The sequence below is a fragment of the Otolemur garnettii genome, unplaced genomic scaffold, assembly GCF_000181295.1.
Source record: "Otolemur garnettii isolate 467f Iridium unplaced genomic scaffold, OtoGar3 scaffold00009, whole genome shotgun sequence".
Taxonomy (NCBI): Eukaryota; Metazoa; Chordata; class Mammalia; order Primates; family Galagidae; genus Otolemur; species Otolemur garnettii.
Genome location: NW_003852404.1, coordinates 11,015,769 through 11,033,699, shown reverse-complemented (window position 1 = coordinate 11,033,699; position 17,931 = coordinate 11,015,769). Strand labels below are relative to the sequence as shown.

The following is a 17,931-nucleotide window of genomic DNA, read 5'->3' as shown; positions in this document are numbered from 1 at the left end:
TGGCTAATGAAAAATCAGACTGAAAGATCTGTGGGAATAATCAGGTTCCCCATGGTCACTATGTATGACCCCCACTCATGGATGGATTAACTGTTTTTAGTCTCGGCATCAGGTGAATCTATGACCTTGGCTGATTTCAAGGCTGCTGGAATAGGGAGACAGACAGCTCCCTCATCCCTTGGGACAGAGTGTTCCCTCCATTATGTGTCCTGATCTCTAAGCTCCCATCCATGGAAGAGTCAGCATGTTCTGCATCCCTGCTGTCTGCCCCGCCGTCAGGTGTGCCTGCTTCCAGCAGCCAGCTCCTTAGGTTACTCCAACGACAGGCCTAGACTTTCCCCTTAGAACAAGGCCACTGAGAAGCTCTCACCAAGGCTGGTACTCAGAGGACACTGCTCGAATAGAGGCCCGGCACCACTGTTTTTATGGGAGTAGTTCACAGATGTTTTCTCAATCCCTTCCTCTTTCCTTTGATCTGCACAGTTGTCAACAAATGAGGTCACCTGGATTTAACAGGCAGCTGTGTAATTAGCCACAGGGTTGTAAGTTAAAACACCATCATTAAAGATTAGCACCAATAATGAGAGATTTCGTTCACGCTTTCACATCGGCTTGCCAGCATAACAGCCTGTCTGCAGGATGCCATCTGAACTTGGGCTGCTTTTTTGCTCTGTACCACCTTGTAAGTGAGAGTCAAAGAACCCTGGGGCTTAAAAAAAAAAGTCTTCCTTAGGAGATCAAGCACAAACGTCTATGTTTCTGGATGTAGGGGAAAAAACCCCCAACATAATGCCGCTTGATTGTTGGAATATTAGTTCTTACCTCCTCCAGGAGGCACATCACCTTCATCATGGCCGTCAACAATCACTGCCATTCATTAAGGGCAGGGGAACACCTGGTGGTTTGGTAGCTCTATCTCCTCTTCAAACTCCAAAGGCAAATGCTTCAGGGACCCTGCCAGAGACGCAAGGCTGGGAGGCTGGCAAACTCCAAAGGCAAATGCTTCAGGGACCCTGCCAGAGACGCAAGGCTGGGAGGCTGGTACGCAATCCAGGCATCTGACTTGCCTGGTTTTTCTTAGCCTTTTTTCTACTTGCTAATCCTCAATACCCTTTGCCACTGGGAAGGCAGCTATGCTGAGCCATTCCTGCCACGGGGCAGCTTGGCCCTCAGACCCCAGGGTCCAGGAGCTGTAGGAGAAGGGATTATCTTTACAAATTGTCACTGAGGGGTTTGGATTGGATCTTTTAATCTCCAACCCCCTGAAAGCTAGAAGCAAAAAGCTGAGTACTCCTGTCCCATCGCTGCAGGCAGAGCACTGGGGACGGGGAGCCTTCCTCTTCAGTTCAGTGTCCTGATGGCTAGACTACAGAAGTGACACAGGTCACCAAGGCCAGCCCCCTACGGCCCCATGCAGACGAGGCCTCTGCACAGAGCACCAGCCCCATGTTATTATTTCCCTTAAGGCAGAGCTGGGAGAATTTTGAGCCGGCGGTGTTTGTTCTGGAAGGAAGTGATCAAATGACAAAGGACAGAGTCAGGGACAGAATCTTCATCCTTCCACCAGGCGGGAACATCTGCCATTTGCTGAGCACACAGGCCTATTACCTCTGAACATTCTCTTCCTGACTGCCCAGATCAGACAGTGGCAGTAACTGCCCTGAGTCTTTGTTTGTCTCTCAGTGCAGGGTGCTGTGTCCTCCTGAGAGACCCAGGCTCCCCTGCAATGCCCCACGGTGGAGCTTCACTGGCTCCTGCAGACCACACACTGGAGAGAGTTGAGCCCAAACATGAGTCAGCCTTGCCGTGAATAGCTCTGAGCAGAACTTCTGAATATTCTTTGGCTTATGCACCTTGCCCTCTGTTCTACTCCCTTCTCCCTGAACTTGACTCTGGAGCCATTTAGTCCTTCGCTGTATGCAGAGGAATTTATAGCTCAACTCTCAGACAGCAGAGATAACATTCTCTTTGGGTGGCCTTAGTTTCTAGGTCTCTCCCATCACAGCACCTCTGGTGTATGCACGTGGAGGTGTGAGCTTGGAGGAACAGCCAGGACCCCATTTGAACATCTGTGTCTAGTAACCAGCAGGATGTCTTTTACACGATGCTGACTTAGGCCAAACCACAGAATCCTGGACCCCAAGATGTGCCACTTCAGGCCACTGAGGAGGACAGATCAGGTAACTACTGCAGACAACGTATCAATAGAGCCTCACAGTGTCAAAGGGGCCAGGAGTACAGGAAGGAAGAGAACAGCAAGGAAAACAGCAAGGAAGTTTTCAAGCTACTGATTTATCCTCCTAGTGACTGCTCAATATGGGTCTTCTGCTTAACCGTATGTAAATCCATTTTCTTAATTGTGATGCTGTCTCTTTACACTTGTGTGTAACTGTAGGGCAGTTAATTATGTTTATTGCCAACATCAGCGAATTCTTCAGCAGCTCAGGAACTCCTGTGCTGCCCTGTTGTAACCATCTTCATGCTTTGCTTGGGCCTTCTAATTTCTCCCCCTGCCGCTCACTGGAAGCCACATGTGAATTCCAAGTCCCCCTCGGTTTTCCTAACCTCTGCTTCTCATCTGACCCCACCACTGTCTCCAGCTGCCTCACAACACCCGTGTGGGCGGCTGCCTCAACTTCTTGCAAGGAGAAAGGACTGCTAAGGGGCATGTGTTCCCAAAGTCACCCGTATGACAGCACATTACTCAGAGGAAGTCACATGCCGTAATTCCATAAAAGCTAAATAAGCAATTCTCTTCTTATTTAGGCCATTAAGGGGATGATCAGGGTGGGGAGGTGGAGAAACTTTCAGCGTCCCAGTTCTCAGATCCTTGAAAGGAAGACTTTCTCACACCCTACAGTAAAGAGAATCAGTGCTCCCATCTTCTTACTAAGGAGATGCCTCCATCTGGAAGAGTAAAGAGCCCCCGTGTATGTTCTCAAGTGTCCGATTTCTACACATACATCAGTGCAGAGAAGTGCCACCTGCCACCAAATGGAACCTGGGGTCAGGGGGCCTGGGAGGACCCTATTAAACCCGGAGCAGTGGTGGATAATTCAGCTGCCACTAAGATTTTCAGCCACCAGAGGGATTCTCTGACACAGAGGGCACAACAGGGAAGCAGCCTAATCAAGGGCTTCACTGCCTGAGGCACAGGGAAGACACTCCCATTTCCTTAGGGCGAAAGTGTGGCTAACGGCTTTCAGCATGAATCTCTGGCCTTATGGCTAGGGAAATCAATAACTCAATATTTATTGCTTACTTTTTAAAAACAAAAACTGGCACTGCTCCTTTCTAAATGCTAACAACTCTATCAATAAACACACGGTCATGTGCTATGTAATGTCAATTTAGTCATCCATTGAAAGACCTAATGTATGGCAGTGTTCTTATAGATTATTTTATTTTATTTTATTTTTTATTTGAGACAGAGTCTTGCTCTGTCTCCTAGGCTAGAGTGCATGGCCTCAGCCTTGCTCATAGCAACCTCAAATGCCTGGGCTTAAGGAATCCTCCTGCCTCAGCCTCCCACCTAGCTGGGACTATAGGCATGTGTCACCACTCCTGGCTAATTTTTCTATTTTTAATAGAGATGGGGTCTTGTTCTTGCTCAGGCTGGTCTTGAACTCCTGAGCTCAAGCAATCCTCCAACCTCAGCCTCTCAGAGTGCTAGGATTACAGGTATGAGCCACCACACCCTGCCTAGTCCCATAGATTATAATGGAGCTAACAAATTCCTATTATCTAGGGATGTCTTAATTATCCCAATCCTAAGTTTGTCTCGGTTAATGTGTGTGTTTGTGTCTTAATTTTTAACAAAAAAGTTTAAAAAGTTAAAAGAAAAAACACATTTAAATAGAAAAAAAATCTTACAGAATAAGCATATAAAGAAAGAAAATATTTTTGTACCACTGGACAATATGATTGTGTTTTGAGTTAAATGTTATTCCAAGGGTCAAAAAATTAAAAAAAATAATAAGTTTATAAGGAAAAATATGCTACAGTAAGCCAAGGTTAATTTGTTGTTGAAGAAAGAAAAATATTTTTTAAAATAAAAGTTAATGCGGCCCACATGCACAGTGTTAGGAAGTCTCAGGAGGGCACAGTACGGTCCTGGGCCTTCACACTCTCACTCACTGATCAGCAGCTCAGCAATGTCCAGCCCTACACACTCCATTTAGGGTAAGTGCCCCTATCATTTTTTATCTTGTATACCCCATTTTACTGTACCTTTTCTATGCTTAATTCATGTATACTCACCATTGTGTTACAGCTGCCTACAGCACTGGGTACAGTAATAGGCTGTGAAGGCTTATAGCCCAGGCCACACCACCGAGCCTGGGTCTACTCCTCCCAGGCATGCAGCAGGCTATTGAGTCTGTGCTATAGTTGTGAGCATACTCTATGATGTTCCCACATTAGCTGATTTATTAGGCAATAAAATAGCCTAACGATGCATCTCTCAGATGCATCCCGCCAATGAGTGACGTATGACTGTACGGGGTTCGTTTCCATTTCTTCCTTTTTTCCTCGGGTTTTCCTGAGGGTTTCTATCTCTGGGATCTTCTGCAGGAGTCTTTCCCTCTAAACATGTGAGATTTCCTGGAGACTTAGGTTTCCATCATGACTTCTTCACACACTGAGGTATTCTGAGTGACTGAGGCCAGCCTGAGTGCTAATACTCATTCACTCACTTCTGTTCTTAGCAAAGTGGGGTTACTCATTAATGAAGAAGGTTAACCAGAGCTGGAAATAAAGGCATTTCCATGCATTTGAATTGAGAGAGAGGGTCTGTTAAGGTAGGCAGAGGAAGGGCGGGGCATGGTGGCTCACTCCTGTAATCCTAGCACTCTGGGAGGCCAAGGCAGGTGGATTGCCCGAGCTCAGGAGTTTGAGACCAGCCTGAGCAAGAGTAAGATCCCATCTCTGAAAAAAAAAAATAGCCAGGTGTTGTGGCGGGCACCTGTAGTCCCAGCTACTTGGGAGGCTGAGGCAAGAAAATCGCTTGAGCCCAGGGGTTTGAGGTTGGTGTGAGCTAAGACATCATGGCACTTTGCCAAGGGTGACAAAGTGAGACTGTGTCTCAAAAAAAAAAAAAAAAAAAAAAAAGTAGGCAGATGGGGTTTGCAGGAGGGTCCCCGCCCTTCAAGGCAGACTCTGGTACATTGGGAGAAATGGTGCCCTGAAACACTCTCTCTCACTACAGAACATGCCGGGGCTGGGGTGCAGTTCTTGGTGTCCAAATTCTCCCACCCCAGCTGGACTGCACCTTCTTGAGGACAGGAAAGGGGAGTGGCACCTTAGGTGATGTTCTACTCCATCACTGCCCTACGGACTCGACATGGAGCTGAACGAAGGGTGGGTGACAGGATGGACACGTGCGATGGGCTTCAAAGGAAAAGGGGACGGTTTCCAGGCTCTAGACGACACCTTTCTTTAAGGAGGAAGTTGGTGAGAGGAAATGCATAAAATGAAACACAAAATAAGGTGAGGCACGAAATCTAGAAGGGTTCCTGGTTGCCCTCTAGGAGACTGCAGAATTTGTTCCTATAAAATGAGCTGAATCACTGTCTTTTTCCTAATTTTGCTCCTGGAAGGATACAATTTGACTTAAAAATTAATGTTTTTGTTTTTCAGAATCTGGGTCAAAGTGTCCACTTCTTTCCTGACATTCCCAGTCCAAGGAGACATTCTTGGTAAGTGACCAAAAGAAACATTCAATTCAGGCGACTGGAGGAGCACGTAAAAGGCAGCCAGTTATCTGGGAGATAAGAGATACCGTTTTCTACTCCCCGAGGTTTGCTCTGAGACGGAGGAATAATCCTGCGCCTCAGTGATTCTCAAAGCTGACTGCCTGTCTCACTCACTTGGGGAAATCTTCAACGCTCAGATTCTCAGTTTCCTGTTTGGGACTTGTTTCCCTAGGTCTGGGGTGTGTCTTTCTGGAAAAGTACCCGGCAAGCCTCAGGCACACCAGGGGGCTCTCCTGGCAGGTCCTGCTTTTCTGTTGCATCACTGGGCGCTGAATTGTGTCTCCTCAAATTCAAATGTTGGAGCCCTAACTTGCCCGTCTCTCAGAATGTGACTGCATTTGGAGTCACAGGGTCAAAGCGGTAATTAAGGTTAAATGAGGTCATCCAGGTGGATCTTAATCTAACGACTGGTGTCCTTGCAAAAAGAAAGTAAGACACAGGAGAAAAGAGAGGGAAGGCCATGGGAAGACCCGGGAAGAAGATGGCCTTCTGCAGAACCCAAGAGAGAGGCCTTAAAAGACCAATCCTGCTCACACCCTCATCTCAGACTCTTAGCCTCAGAACTTCGAGGAAATAAATTCCTGTTGCTTCATCCACCCAGTCTGCAGTTCTTTATAATGGCAGCCCTGGGTGAGCTCCTTGGCCTATGGCAACCAAGGCAGGCACTTCGCTAGAAAGCCTGCAGACAGGCAGCTGCTACTTGGCCAGATTATTATGTCAAGGCCATTAAAAGATATCATTATATTAAAGAAATTTAAAAAAGACTTAAATTGCTCAAGTATAAAACCCTTTTTATTTGCCCAAACATGGAATTCAACTGATACTGATGAAAATATATCTTGTACTGTTTCAAGGCCTACACGCGTAGCTATACTACCACAAAGACAGCAACGCCCCAAACCTGACGAGTGCTCACTGGGGTGTTTGTTTTTTTACACACTCACACTCTAGTTTGTGAATCACTCGGCTTGTTTCTGTACTGCTACCTGTTGTTTCTTGGATGTCGTTTATCACTGTGGTCTTTAGCATATTCATACCAATGTGAACAAGGGAAATAAGACTCAAAACCAATTTCTATCAGCAGCTCCTATAACCAAGTCATTGGGGAAATTTTAAGTGCTAAATAAAATGAGATTTCTTTTCACCCAAATTTAATTTATTTAGACCGTTTATGCCCTCTGGCTTTTTATTTTCTCCCCACAAAACAGCATTTTTAAGGCATAAAAAGAACTTATCTGTAAACGTCCTTCCTTCCAACACCTTAAAACTAAGATATTTCAGGTGGAAGTACAGGGTAACGGGTTGAAGAAACACATCAAATAACAACCGTGCAGGTTTTGCTGAGACATTTGGTACAATGTGATTGTCTCCAAAACTTGAAAGAGTCCATCTGTAGTGAAAATTAGTATCACTTACTACTACCTGCTTTGACTTAGAGGCCAGATTATTTAAAACAAAAGAAATCCAGGAAGAAATGTGTTTAGGTTTTTTGGGGGAAAAAAAAACCCCTCCCACTGGCATTTTTATTTCTAACTTCTGATCGTGTTTTTTATTATTTGTTTTTCTAAAAGTGTTTCTAAAAGTAATCGTAATTTTTATGTCATACATTATCATTTGCATTCCTCTGACAATTTCAATATGAATTATATGTTGAGATGACACGTAATCTCAACACCTCAATCATTAATATTCACAGTAAAATGGAATGAATGAAAATCAAAGCAAGAAAAGAACAGCTGTAACTTGAACATCAAGGAGGAATCATTTTCTTTTCCCCCAAAGGAGAGATATTTAGATAATCCTCAGTCTAAGGCAAAGCATACTTTCCCCCCTAGTTCGTCTTCCTTTGATTCTCGCTTGCAAACATGTAGCCAAGGTCACCTACCTCCACCACACCATGATGGATAGATGTGTACTGTTTCTTCTTCAGCATCACCAAGGTGATGACAATCACTGTTGCTATGACAACGCCGCCCACCATGAGTCCAATGATTGCACCTTTGTTTGAGCCCACATCTTCTGCAAAGAACACCTTGAAAATAAATTAAAAAAAAAGGACTGTCATCGTAGGAGACACCTGGATGCACATACAGGGAGTATACGGGAAGTTTCGGTATATTCTCTGCCCTAACTCAATCTTTGAGTTGGTTGGTCATGCCTTTGGTGCTTACTTGAAAAAGAAATCCAATGTTGCATTTCTTAGGAGCGAGAATCATAGTGTGCAGAATGATGTACAACAGGTGGCTTCCCTAGTTAGAAGAAGCCTACGTTCACCTCACATGTCAAAACACAGGGCTGCAGAAATGCAACCCTCTGACAGGTGGAACATTTGGTGAGCGCTGTGAAGGCAGCTGCTGGATCTATCAAATGTTAGCTGGGTCTGGATCAGGATGATGAGAGGAGGTCAGCATTTTCCCAGTTGTGGCAGGTTCTCAGCTGGGAGACCTGATGCATGACTCTAAGTGACTGGCCGTAGGTGTTTTTCAAACCTGCAGATGGCTAAATTTCTAGGGAGGGACATTTTTAACACACAGGAATAAGCATTCTAAAGCAAAGAAGTCAAACCAAAGGAAAGTGACATCTTGTCAACTACTTCTAGTTACTGTAATCATTAGGATTCTAATCAACCTTCAGTGCTCTTTAAAGCACCCTGTTACTTCAAAGGAAAGTATAGGCAATGAGAATTTTAAGTCATGCATTCTTACTGGTGGGTCCAGAAATCAACATTTAAAATGTTACTTTATTCTAGCTGTTTATGTTACTAAAACATAAAAAGCATTTGGAGAACACTCATAGAAAAATGTATTCAGTATGATGTATTTATTGCACTACATTTCTTCGTAACTGTTTATAAAACAGCATGTGCTCACTTCAAGTCTATATCACGTTTTGGTAACTGACCATATTTCAAAACTTTATTATTATATCTGTTACGGTGACGTGTGATCAGTGATCTTTGGGGTTACCATTTTCATTGTTTTGTGGCACCACAAAACACACCTATGTGAAATAGTGAACTTAATTGATAAATATTGTCTGAGGTCTGACTGCTCCACCAACCAGCTGTTCTTCTTCTGTGTCCCCCTCCGCTCAGCCCTCCCTATTCACTGAGACCCAAAAATATTAAAATTAGGCCAATGAATAAGCCTCCAATGATCTCTTCTCCATTCAAATGAAGAGTCACATGTTTCTCACTTTGTATCAAAAGCTGCAGATGTGGTAGAAATAGCAAGCGGATTAAAATTAGAAATGGAGCCTGAAGATGTGACTGAATCTGCTGCAATCTCATGATAAAACTTGAATGAAGAGTTGCTTCTGCAGATGAGCAAAGAAAGTGTTTTCTTTAGATGCAATCTATTTCTGGTGAAGATACTCTGAATATTGTTGAAATGACAACCAAGGATTTAGAATGTTACATAAACTTAGCTGAGGAAGCAGTGGTGGGGTCTGAGGACTGACTTGAATATCGGATGTTCTACTCTTATCAAATGTTCAAATGTTATCCAATAGTATCATATGCTATGGAGACGTCTTTCATGAAAGGAGGAATCAACGGATGCAGCAAACTTCATCATTGTCTTATTTTCAAAAATTGCCACAGTCACCCCCACCCTCAGCCATCACCATCCCGGTCAGTCCACAGCCATCAACTTCAGATACTCCACCAGCAGAGTCCGTCAGACTCACTGAAGGCTCAGGCACTTGCTAACACTTTTTAGCAATAAAATATCTTTTAGTTAAAATATTTTTATTATTTTTTAAAAAGTGTTTAGCATATTGATTTTTTACACATTGTTTTTTTAGACACAACAGACTATAGTACAGTATAAAGATACCTTTTATACATACTGGGAAATAAAAATATTTGTGTGATTTGCTTTTTTGTGACCTTCATTTTTTTGTGGTGTCTTGGAGTCACTGAGGTTTGCCTGTAGCTTCCTAAATAATTCTTTCAATATAGACTTAAGAGAGCAAGATAGCACAATGACCAGTTTTCATAGCTAAAACTAAGACCTTAGCAATCTGAAAAGGCAATATGAGATAGAGCAAAGCAAATTTCCAAGTGGGTATTATTTCATAATACCTAGCATATCTGCAAAAAAATTAGAAACTGTTCATAATTATTCTCTTTACTAAACAAATATGCCAGCCCAACATTTTTATAAAACGCAAATCATTGGCTAATGATACTAGGGTGAGGTAATCAGGAATAAATGCACCTCTGGACATATTCCTGTGTCTTTAAGAAAATACTGCAATTTCGTAATATTCATCGCACCTATTATAGTACATTATCTTATCAACTAGTTCAGTAGAGGGAGCTAATTCTCCTAATTGCTGCGGCCACCATTAGTCACTGTTGCATTATTGGAGTGAGTGCAATTGTGGAGATGGGTTTCTATGACACAGGCACCAGAAAATGCGAATTTGCAAATTAATCTTCAGCCTTCTGCCCCACCAACTCTCAGCCTTTCAGCAGTTCCTCCAGTTTTAAAAAAATTCTCCCAGCAATAACCCAGTCAAGAATACTCCTGATTTTACCATAATTGATACTGGATTATCTTGCCAATGAAAACCATGTTTCAAATTTTTTTTAAGAAAGAAGAATACAGGACTTAAAAATGCAAATGCCAACCCCAAGTCCGTTTTTCATCTGCTTCAATTATTTAGAGGGAAGTGAGGCATAAATAATACTGTAAAGACATTTCTCCTGGGGATGAATGGGAGGATTTATCAACTTGATGAAACCAGAAAGATATTTTCTGCTTGAAAAAAAGCAAACAGAAACACAGAAACAAAAAAACAAAAGAAGTGACACATACGTCTCAAGTATCGTTGCTATCAGACTTTTATTACCACCTTCTGCCCACCACTGAGTGTGTGATAAAATTGTCTTTTTCATTAATTTAACCCCCTTACTGTGCTTACTGATAAGATGGAAGGAACTCTGTCATAATCCAGGATTTGATTTATCTGAATTTCTAAGCCTTTGGTAAAGGATTTTATGAAGCCACTGGAGCTGCCTGCAAAGGAGAGGGCTGCTTTTTGACTTGTTCCAATTCTAACATTGGGGTGGAGGGCGGAGAAAGTGATTTCAGCACAAAAGCAAGCTGCTGCCTTCCTTGCCCAAACCTTTTGATGGATAATACTATTGGGACAGTCACGGAGTCTGGCTCACCCCAAGGGACTTAACTCCTGAGAGGTGGGGGAGGGAACGGGGAGGGAGGAGGAGACAGGTGCAGCCAGGGAGTGACCGGCTATAAAGTGCTCTGTAAACCAAGTCATGTTTTCATGTGGTTATTGGAGACTCTGATCCTTCTACCAAACCTATTATCAACTTATTTCCCTAGAAAACAGAGTGCGAGTTCAAGTGGCTGCGGTATTGAGGTGAACTGCACTTTAAGACCTGCCTGGGCTCAGCTGACCTGTAGTCAGCGAGAACCACAGACAGAGCCTCCTTCCATTTTCTTCCTGTTTTGCAGTGATCCTATAGACAAGCATTTTCTTTTTATCTTTTCCTTAGTTTGATTTCCGGCACAGGGTGAATAAGAGTTAACAGGTCACTTGGTGAGACAAACTGAACTGTGGGAAGAGGCTAAATTATTTCACATACCAATTTTTGATGATGAACTTCGTATCCCGAATCGTGCCGGAACTCCGCATCCATCTTCACTTCAGAGATCTCCTCCGTCTTGATATTTGTCAACCCAGAACCTGCATTGTATCATAATCAAAATATGCAGGACGACCTATTAGTTTTACCTATGAACAATAATGTCATAAGACAGAGGCAACCAAAAAATTCTTTCCAGGCCTGCGGTTAGAAGAAAACTGATGAATAACTTCCTTCAAGAAAAATGGCACCCTGTATTTAAATCCTAAACCACTATGTATTTTAAAACAAAAAGAAATTAAAGATTAACAAAATCTATACTTAAGACTTCTACAGCCTTTAAATACAAGGTATAATTGTTGAAAAGAGAAAAAGCAGAAATTAAATGCTGATTGGGAGGTTGGCAAAGATTTGTTCCTAGAATATGTTGGCTATTGTTTAGCCTATTATATGTCTTTTTCCATGTGCACTCATTACTTCAGGAAAAAATATTAAAAAGCTTTTAAAATGAGCATTAATTACCTGGTAGAACAAAACTGCTACTTTGGGGCTTTGTTCCAATTACAAATAAATTATGCTCGTGTATCTATGCAATGAAGCATTGTAAAAATTATATAATTTATTTAGTAAAGTGTTCTAGTTATAGATTATAATTGGTTCATCTGCTGAATAAAGAGCTGTAGTACATAATATTTAAAAGTACTTCTTTGGGACTAACAGAATTTATAACCTACTAACTCTTCCTTCTCTATAAATTGCTCTATGATTCTTAACATTAATTGTTGTAATGGATTTCATTAATCAACCGATAATTTGAAGCTTAAAAACAAAATGCAAAGTGGTTTTAAATACAAAAATGAAAGTCAAAAGTATAAATACCAGTTTCTACACTGTAGCATTTAATTATTAAAAATAAGAACTTTAAAGATGGAAGTGGCTTTTAAAATCATCTCCTATACAGTGTTCCCACCAGGGGCAGCTTCTCAGTCCCTGCTTGAACACAGAGGGAAGATCAGATTGCTTTTATTTCCAGATTTGCCTACTAGAATGACCTTTCTTCTATTAAGCCAACATCAGGGTTCCTACAACTTCCACCCGTTGATCCTGGTTCAACTCAGAGCAAGCCTCACCCTCCCTTTCACACTATAACCTTGTACAGGTATCAGACACCTAAGAAAGAAATATATTTCTGCAGACTCTTGTTTTACTTGGGCTACATATTCCCAGTGCCTGCAGCTCCTGTGGGAACTAATTCCTTGTTCTTGGCTTAACCATTCTTTTCAGTCTTGTCTAGAAGGTGCTGTGAAACCTGCCATAAGACTTGCTGACTGTGAAATGTACAAGGTCAACAGCAGATGGTGCTCTGGTCTGATAGCACTATACACACAAAGAGAGGATAATTTGGCAAAACCTGGGGAATCCACACTGGTTGCAACACAGCTCACCTTCCTCGTCCAGCTGTTCAGAAGCTTCCATTTAGTCACCTACCAGAACACAGGCCCATGAATAACATCCATGTACCCCTGGCTTGTACATACTGCCAAGTTCTTGTCTCTCCCCTCTGCTATTCAGAGCTACACGTTCTTATCCTTACCTTCCTAGCTCTCCTCCTGTTCTCCAGAGTCCTGCAAAAACTGTGGACAGTGGCTCTATTTCACTTTCAAGTTCTCTTGGCTTGCAATTTGTCTGGGTCATAAGGACTTGGGCTTGGGTGGAGATGTGGTGGTTTTAAAACATATCCATAAACTTCTTGATACCCCTCAAGAGGGAGGACTTAATTTCCTTTTCTTGAGGATGGCCTGGAAATAGTGACTTGCTTCCAATGAACAGAAAATGGCAGAACTGACTGGGTGTGGCTTCTGGGACTAAGTTATAAAAGGCACTGAAGCTTCCTTCTTGTTCTCTCTCTTGGACCAATCAGTGTGGGGGAAGCCAGCTGCCATGCTGTGGGGAGGACACAACAGCAGATGGTGAGGGGGCTCCTGGGGGCTCCTGTGATAGCCATCCTGGAAACAGACAATGCACCTGCCCCAATTGAGCCTTCAGATGACTGTAGCTCGGGCAATCTTGACTGCAACTTCATGAAAGACCCTGCACCAGAACCAACCAGTTAAACCACACTCCAAATCTTGACCTATAAAAACTGTGAGAGACGATGCTTGCTGTTTTAAGCTGCTAATTTCTGGGGTTGTTATAGAGCAACAGACAACTAACATAAGGGGTGGTGCTTTCTTTTTTATCTTGATCTATCTTGGGCTTTAATTTCCTTTTATCAGAGGTTCAAATATAGATATAAGAGACACAATCAAAGTGGGACAGTTTCCCTTTCTTTCTGATTTCTTTAACTCTCGTCCTCTCTTTGACCTAACGCCCACCCCGATACCCCCTCCCCACTGTGAGACCTGCAGAGCTCTCTATTCTTATTTTCTTACTTTCAAATTATTAGGATTTTTTGGTAAGTTTCCACTCATTCTGTCCTCTAACCTTCCTGATCCTTATTTTTATAGGGCAATGATGCTAACCATTCTTTTAATTCTCAGTGATTGTATATTTTTATCTTTCTATAAACCCTTTAAAATCTGAGATACTTGTATAAACACATTTCTTTATAGCTCACCCTTTTCCTGCCATCAGGATCTAGTAATGTGACAATTGAAACTGTATTTCTGAGATTAAAAAAAAAAACTCTCTTGAATAGTCTTCCCTTTTAGATTTGGGGGCCAAATACTTACTTTAAAAAATAAAGAATAAGCTCTCCACTCAGAGTTACATAAGCCCACACTATTTCTGGAAGGATACTGAGAATACTTTTAATAGTAAAATAAATAAATAAATAAACTTAGGCATGCAGGGTGGCTCATGCCTATAATCCTAGCATTTTTGGAGGCCAAGGTGGGAGGACCACTTGAGGTCAGGAGTTCAAGACCAGCATGAGCAAAAGTGAGACCATGTCTCTGTACAAACCAAAAAATTAGCCAGGTGTGGTGGTGCACACCTGTAGTCTCAGCTACTTGGGAGGCTGAGGCAGGAGGAAGATTGCTTGATAGAAGTTTGAGGTTGCAGTGAGCTTGATGATGCCACTGCACTTTAGCCTGGGCAACAGAGTGAGAATTTGTCTCCATAAGAAACATATAAATTCATATAACAAGTCAGCACAACAATAAATAATGAATGCTTATAGCTCAATAGTTTGAGAGGCCCTCAGCAGAAATGAGCTCTTGCTAGTTAATTTCTGTTTAGCATGGACAGTCATTTAGTAAATACTTTTTATACATTAATGAAATCTCACTAAAAGAGAAAAAAAATTAATAAGCCCATACACAGGGAACTATCATCAATGATAAGCTGATATTGCATGTAATGTAGTTTTAAATAAATGACAGGGGCCTTAGTGGATAGGCTTTCCTAAGCCCTGGTGACTCCAGCTCTTCCTCCTCCTCTAAGTCATGAAGAATGGGGAGAACCTGTTCATCTGGGGGAAAGGGGGGTCGGTTCTTCACGACACCTGTTACCTGGCTTTGGGGTCGAGGACTTGGCTTTCCTTTATCTGAACTGGAGAAGGGCGGTAACACATTATAACAGAAAGGGGAGCTTTCCACCCCACATGAAGAGCCTACTAATGTATTTTTTCTTTTTTATTCTGGTTAGAATTCCTTCAGAGTCTACTTTTCTTTGGAAATAAGCCAGGAGGAATGGCTGTTAACATCCTGAAATCACTGTTATCACTGGGCTCCTTGCTTAACATTACATTCTAGAGGTTACGATCTTCTGATTTTTCAGATATGAAGAGTGAAGAAGTCATTTTCCACAGTTGAGATTATATAGCAGTGGGTGGGGGACACCAAAACCAGAACCCCTATACTTGGTTTTGAGTGACATCAATGATTATTCAAAAACAATGTCACTACTTCAGTGACATATGATGATCCTTCCCCTTTCCAGGTCTGTTAAGTCTCAAGATAGAATTCACCACATTAGACTCAAGGGTGTGGTCTCGGAAATGTGCTGATAAAGAACCAAAACTGGGCTACAAAATACAGGGGAAATGCTTCACAGTCGCCACAGGCACCAAAGTAAAAAGCACGTCCCTGTCTTTTTTTTTCTTTGTAGAGACAGAGTCTCACTTTATCGCCCTCGGTAGAGTGCCGTGGTGTCACACAGCTCACAGCAACCTCCAATTCCTGGGCTTAGGCGACTCTCTTGTCTCAGCTTCCCCAGTAGCTGGGACTACAGGCCCCCACTACAACACCTGGGTATTTTTTTATGGCAATTTGGCCGGGGCCAGGTTTGAACCCGCCACCCTTGGTATATAGGGGCGCCCTACCCACTGAGCCACAGGCACATCCGTGTCTTAATACAAGCCCAGCAAATATCACTCTTCATCAACATTCAGACCTTAACCAGAGAATTTTCCTCTCTTCCTATCTGAGTATTCTTTCTAACCTGTGGCTATCGTATCGTTCACCCAAGCCATATGTAATAAGAAAGGAAGCTTGGGCCTAGGCTGCTCTCTGACTTACAGAAAACTGTTCCCTTATTATTTGTCAATCCAGGTGCCTCAAATCTTTCACAACCTCTCTGGAGGCGCCAGAGAGGAGCCTCATCTCCAGCACGTCCTCTGGCTGTTCTCTTATCCGCTCACATCACAGGACATTCTTGCTGGCACTCAGGTTGCTCCGTATCTGCTTGCCTTCTGAATTCCGTCTCATCTTTCTAAATGTGCAACCTGTGGTCCTTCTATTACATGTCAAACTCCTGAGGGTGGAGACCTTTCCACTGGATTTCTTTTCACCCTCTACGGAATTTAGTGCATCGATCTTTGTGAAATATCAACATGACATAATGTTATTGGTACAGGAAAGGCTCGGGGTCGCTTTCTCCCACCTGTATAATACTGCCAGCTATTTTCTAGGTCTTCTTTGACCATAGCTTATTTTTGTTTGGCAATGGATGGAAATGTCCTTTTCATGTTAGATTAGGAAAAAGAAACAGAAAATCAACTGGTGGTGCTACTTTTTCCTGGATATTTCAATAGGAACATAAAGGCCCAGCTTGCCCAATGTAGGAACTTAGTTAAACTAGTTAAATTGAGTGCTTCCAAATCACATTTCATACTTAGAGATGAAAAGCATGTCTTCTTTTAAAAATTAAGTGGGCAGCTCAGTGCCTGTAGCACAGTGGTTACGGCGCCAGCCACATACACTGAGGCTGGCAGGCTCCAACCTTGCCCGGGCCAGCTAAAGCAACAAGGATAACTGTAACAACAGCAACAAAAATAGCTGGGTGTTGTGTCAGGCACCTGTAGTCCCAGCTACTTGGGAGGCTGAGGCAAGAGAATCACTTAAGCCCAAGAGTTGGAGGTTGCTGTGAGCTGTGACCCCTGGCACTGTACTGAGGGCCACATAGTGAGACTCTTCTCAAAAAAAAAAAAAATAAAATAAAATACAAATTAAATGGGAAGCATCTTTGAAAAAAAAAAAGTCTCAAGGCAAATGACCAACCTGAGCTGGGCTGTGGTTATGATTAGACCTGAACTGACCCAAGGCCTCACCAGCTGGCTGAGCAGAATAGGAATGTCAACTGCTGGCTCCTTGAAATCCACCTACCTGACACTGACAATAAGGAGGACATTAGGAGGAGAATGGAAACTGTCTCTGACTCGCTTTCAGTTCCCCTTAAAAGCCCTACAGACAGAGATTCATAAAATGAGTGAAATCAGCTGTCAAGACGAGTCACTCTCCTGTGGCAGTCTCTGCTGCCACTGTTTATGCAGCATGAGGCCATGAAGTTGCCACAAGGTAGACTCTGAGTCTTTATCAGTGACTGCGGCTGGAAGCAGACCTGGCTGGAACCTGCAGTGGCAGCAAGAAGACCAGGTCTCCTTCTGTCTGCACTGCCGACTGTGTCTGAGCCCAGGAGCAAAGTCTGCCTTCCACGCATTATTACTATCTCCAGAGGAGGTTAATTTCCTGTTCCTTGACAAGTGCATGGAGACATTAGGAGAATAAAGAAGAAAAGAAATATGGGAAAGTATGTGCTACTTAGGAGTAAAATCTTCCCAGAATATACAGCCTTGCCAATTCAGTAACTTTCCCTCTCTTCCTAATTCACTGAAAACATTGGCTACTATCAGTTGGGTGAGTTGCGCAGGGGGTGGAGACCAGGTGTGGATGTGCTTCTGTTATGCTGTGACATTATTCACAAGACTAAGTTTGTGCCACAGGCTAAATACAGAACAAAGAGTGAAAACGTGTTTCTCCTTAATGCTTGGGAAACTGTAAAAAGGAAGTGTCTATTTTTCAGTGTTAATGGGATTTGTAAGTAATACAAAAAATAAAGGGCTTATGTGCAAAATTATGCATCTACATCTGTTGTGTTACTTTAGCCACTCATTGAGAATAAGTATATACAACCCGCAAAAGAGAAAAAGTGAAGTATTTCTGGCTCTGGAGATGCACCAAATCTGGTATTTTCAGGAAATCACGTCTACTTCAGTAACTGATTGAAGCTTGAGCCCAGTTTCGTTAGAAAAGGCCCCATCTGGACACCAAACAAGAAAGGAAA

General features: G+C 42.6%; 1 protein-coding gene across 4 annotated transcripts in view; it reads right to left on the bottom strand.

Moving 5' to 3' along the window:
* Positions 1-17,931, bottom strand: part of APP (amyloid beta precursor protein) — a 272,685-nt gene that overhangs the window by 2,504 nt on the left and 252,250 nt on the right. For all 4 annotated transcript variants that reach the window (XM_023509699.1, XM_023509700.1, XM_023509703.1 and 1 more), the window contains 2 exons: positions 11,368-11,468; positions 7,639-7,785 (listed from right to left, as the gene is read on the bottom strand). In XM_023509699.1, coding sequence (XP_023365467.1) covers positions 7,639-7,785; positions 11,368-11,468 — 248 coding nt within the window. The remainder of the gene's footprint in view (positions 1-7,638; positions 7,786-11,367; positions 11,469-17,931) is intronic.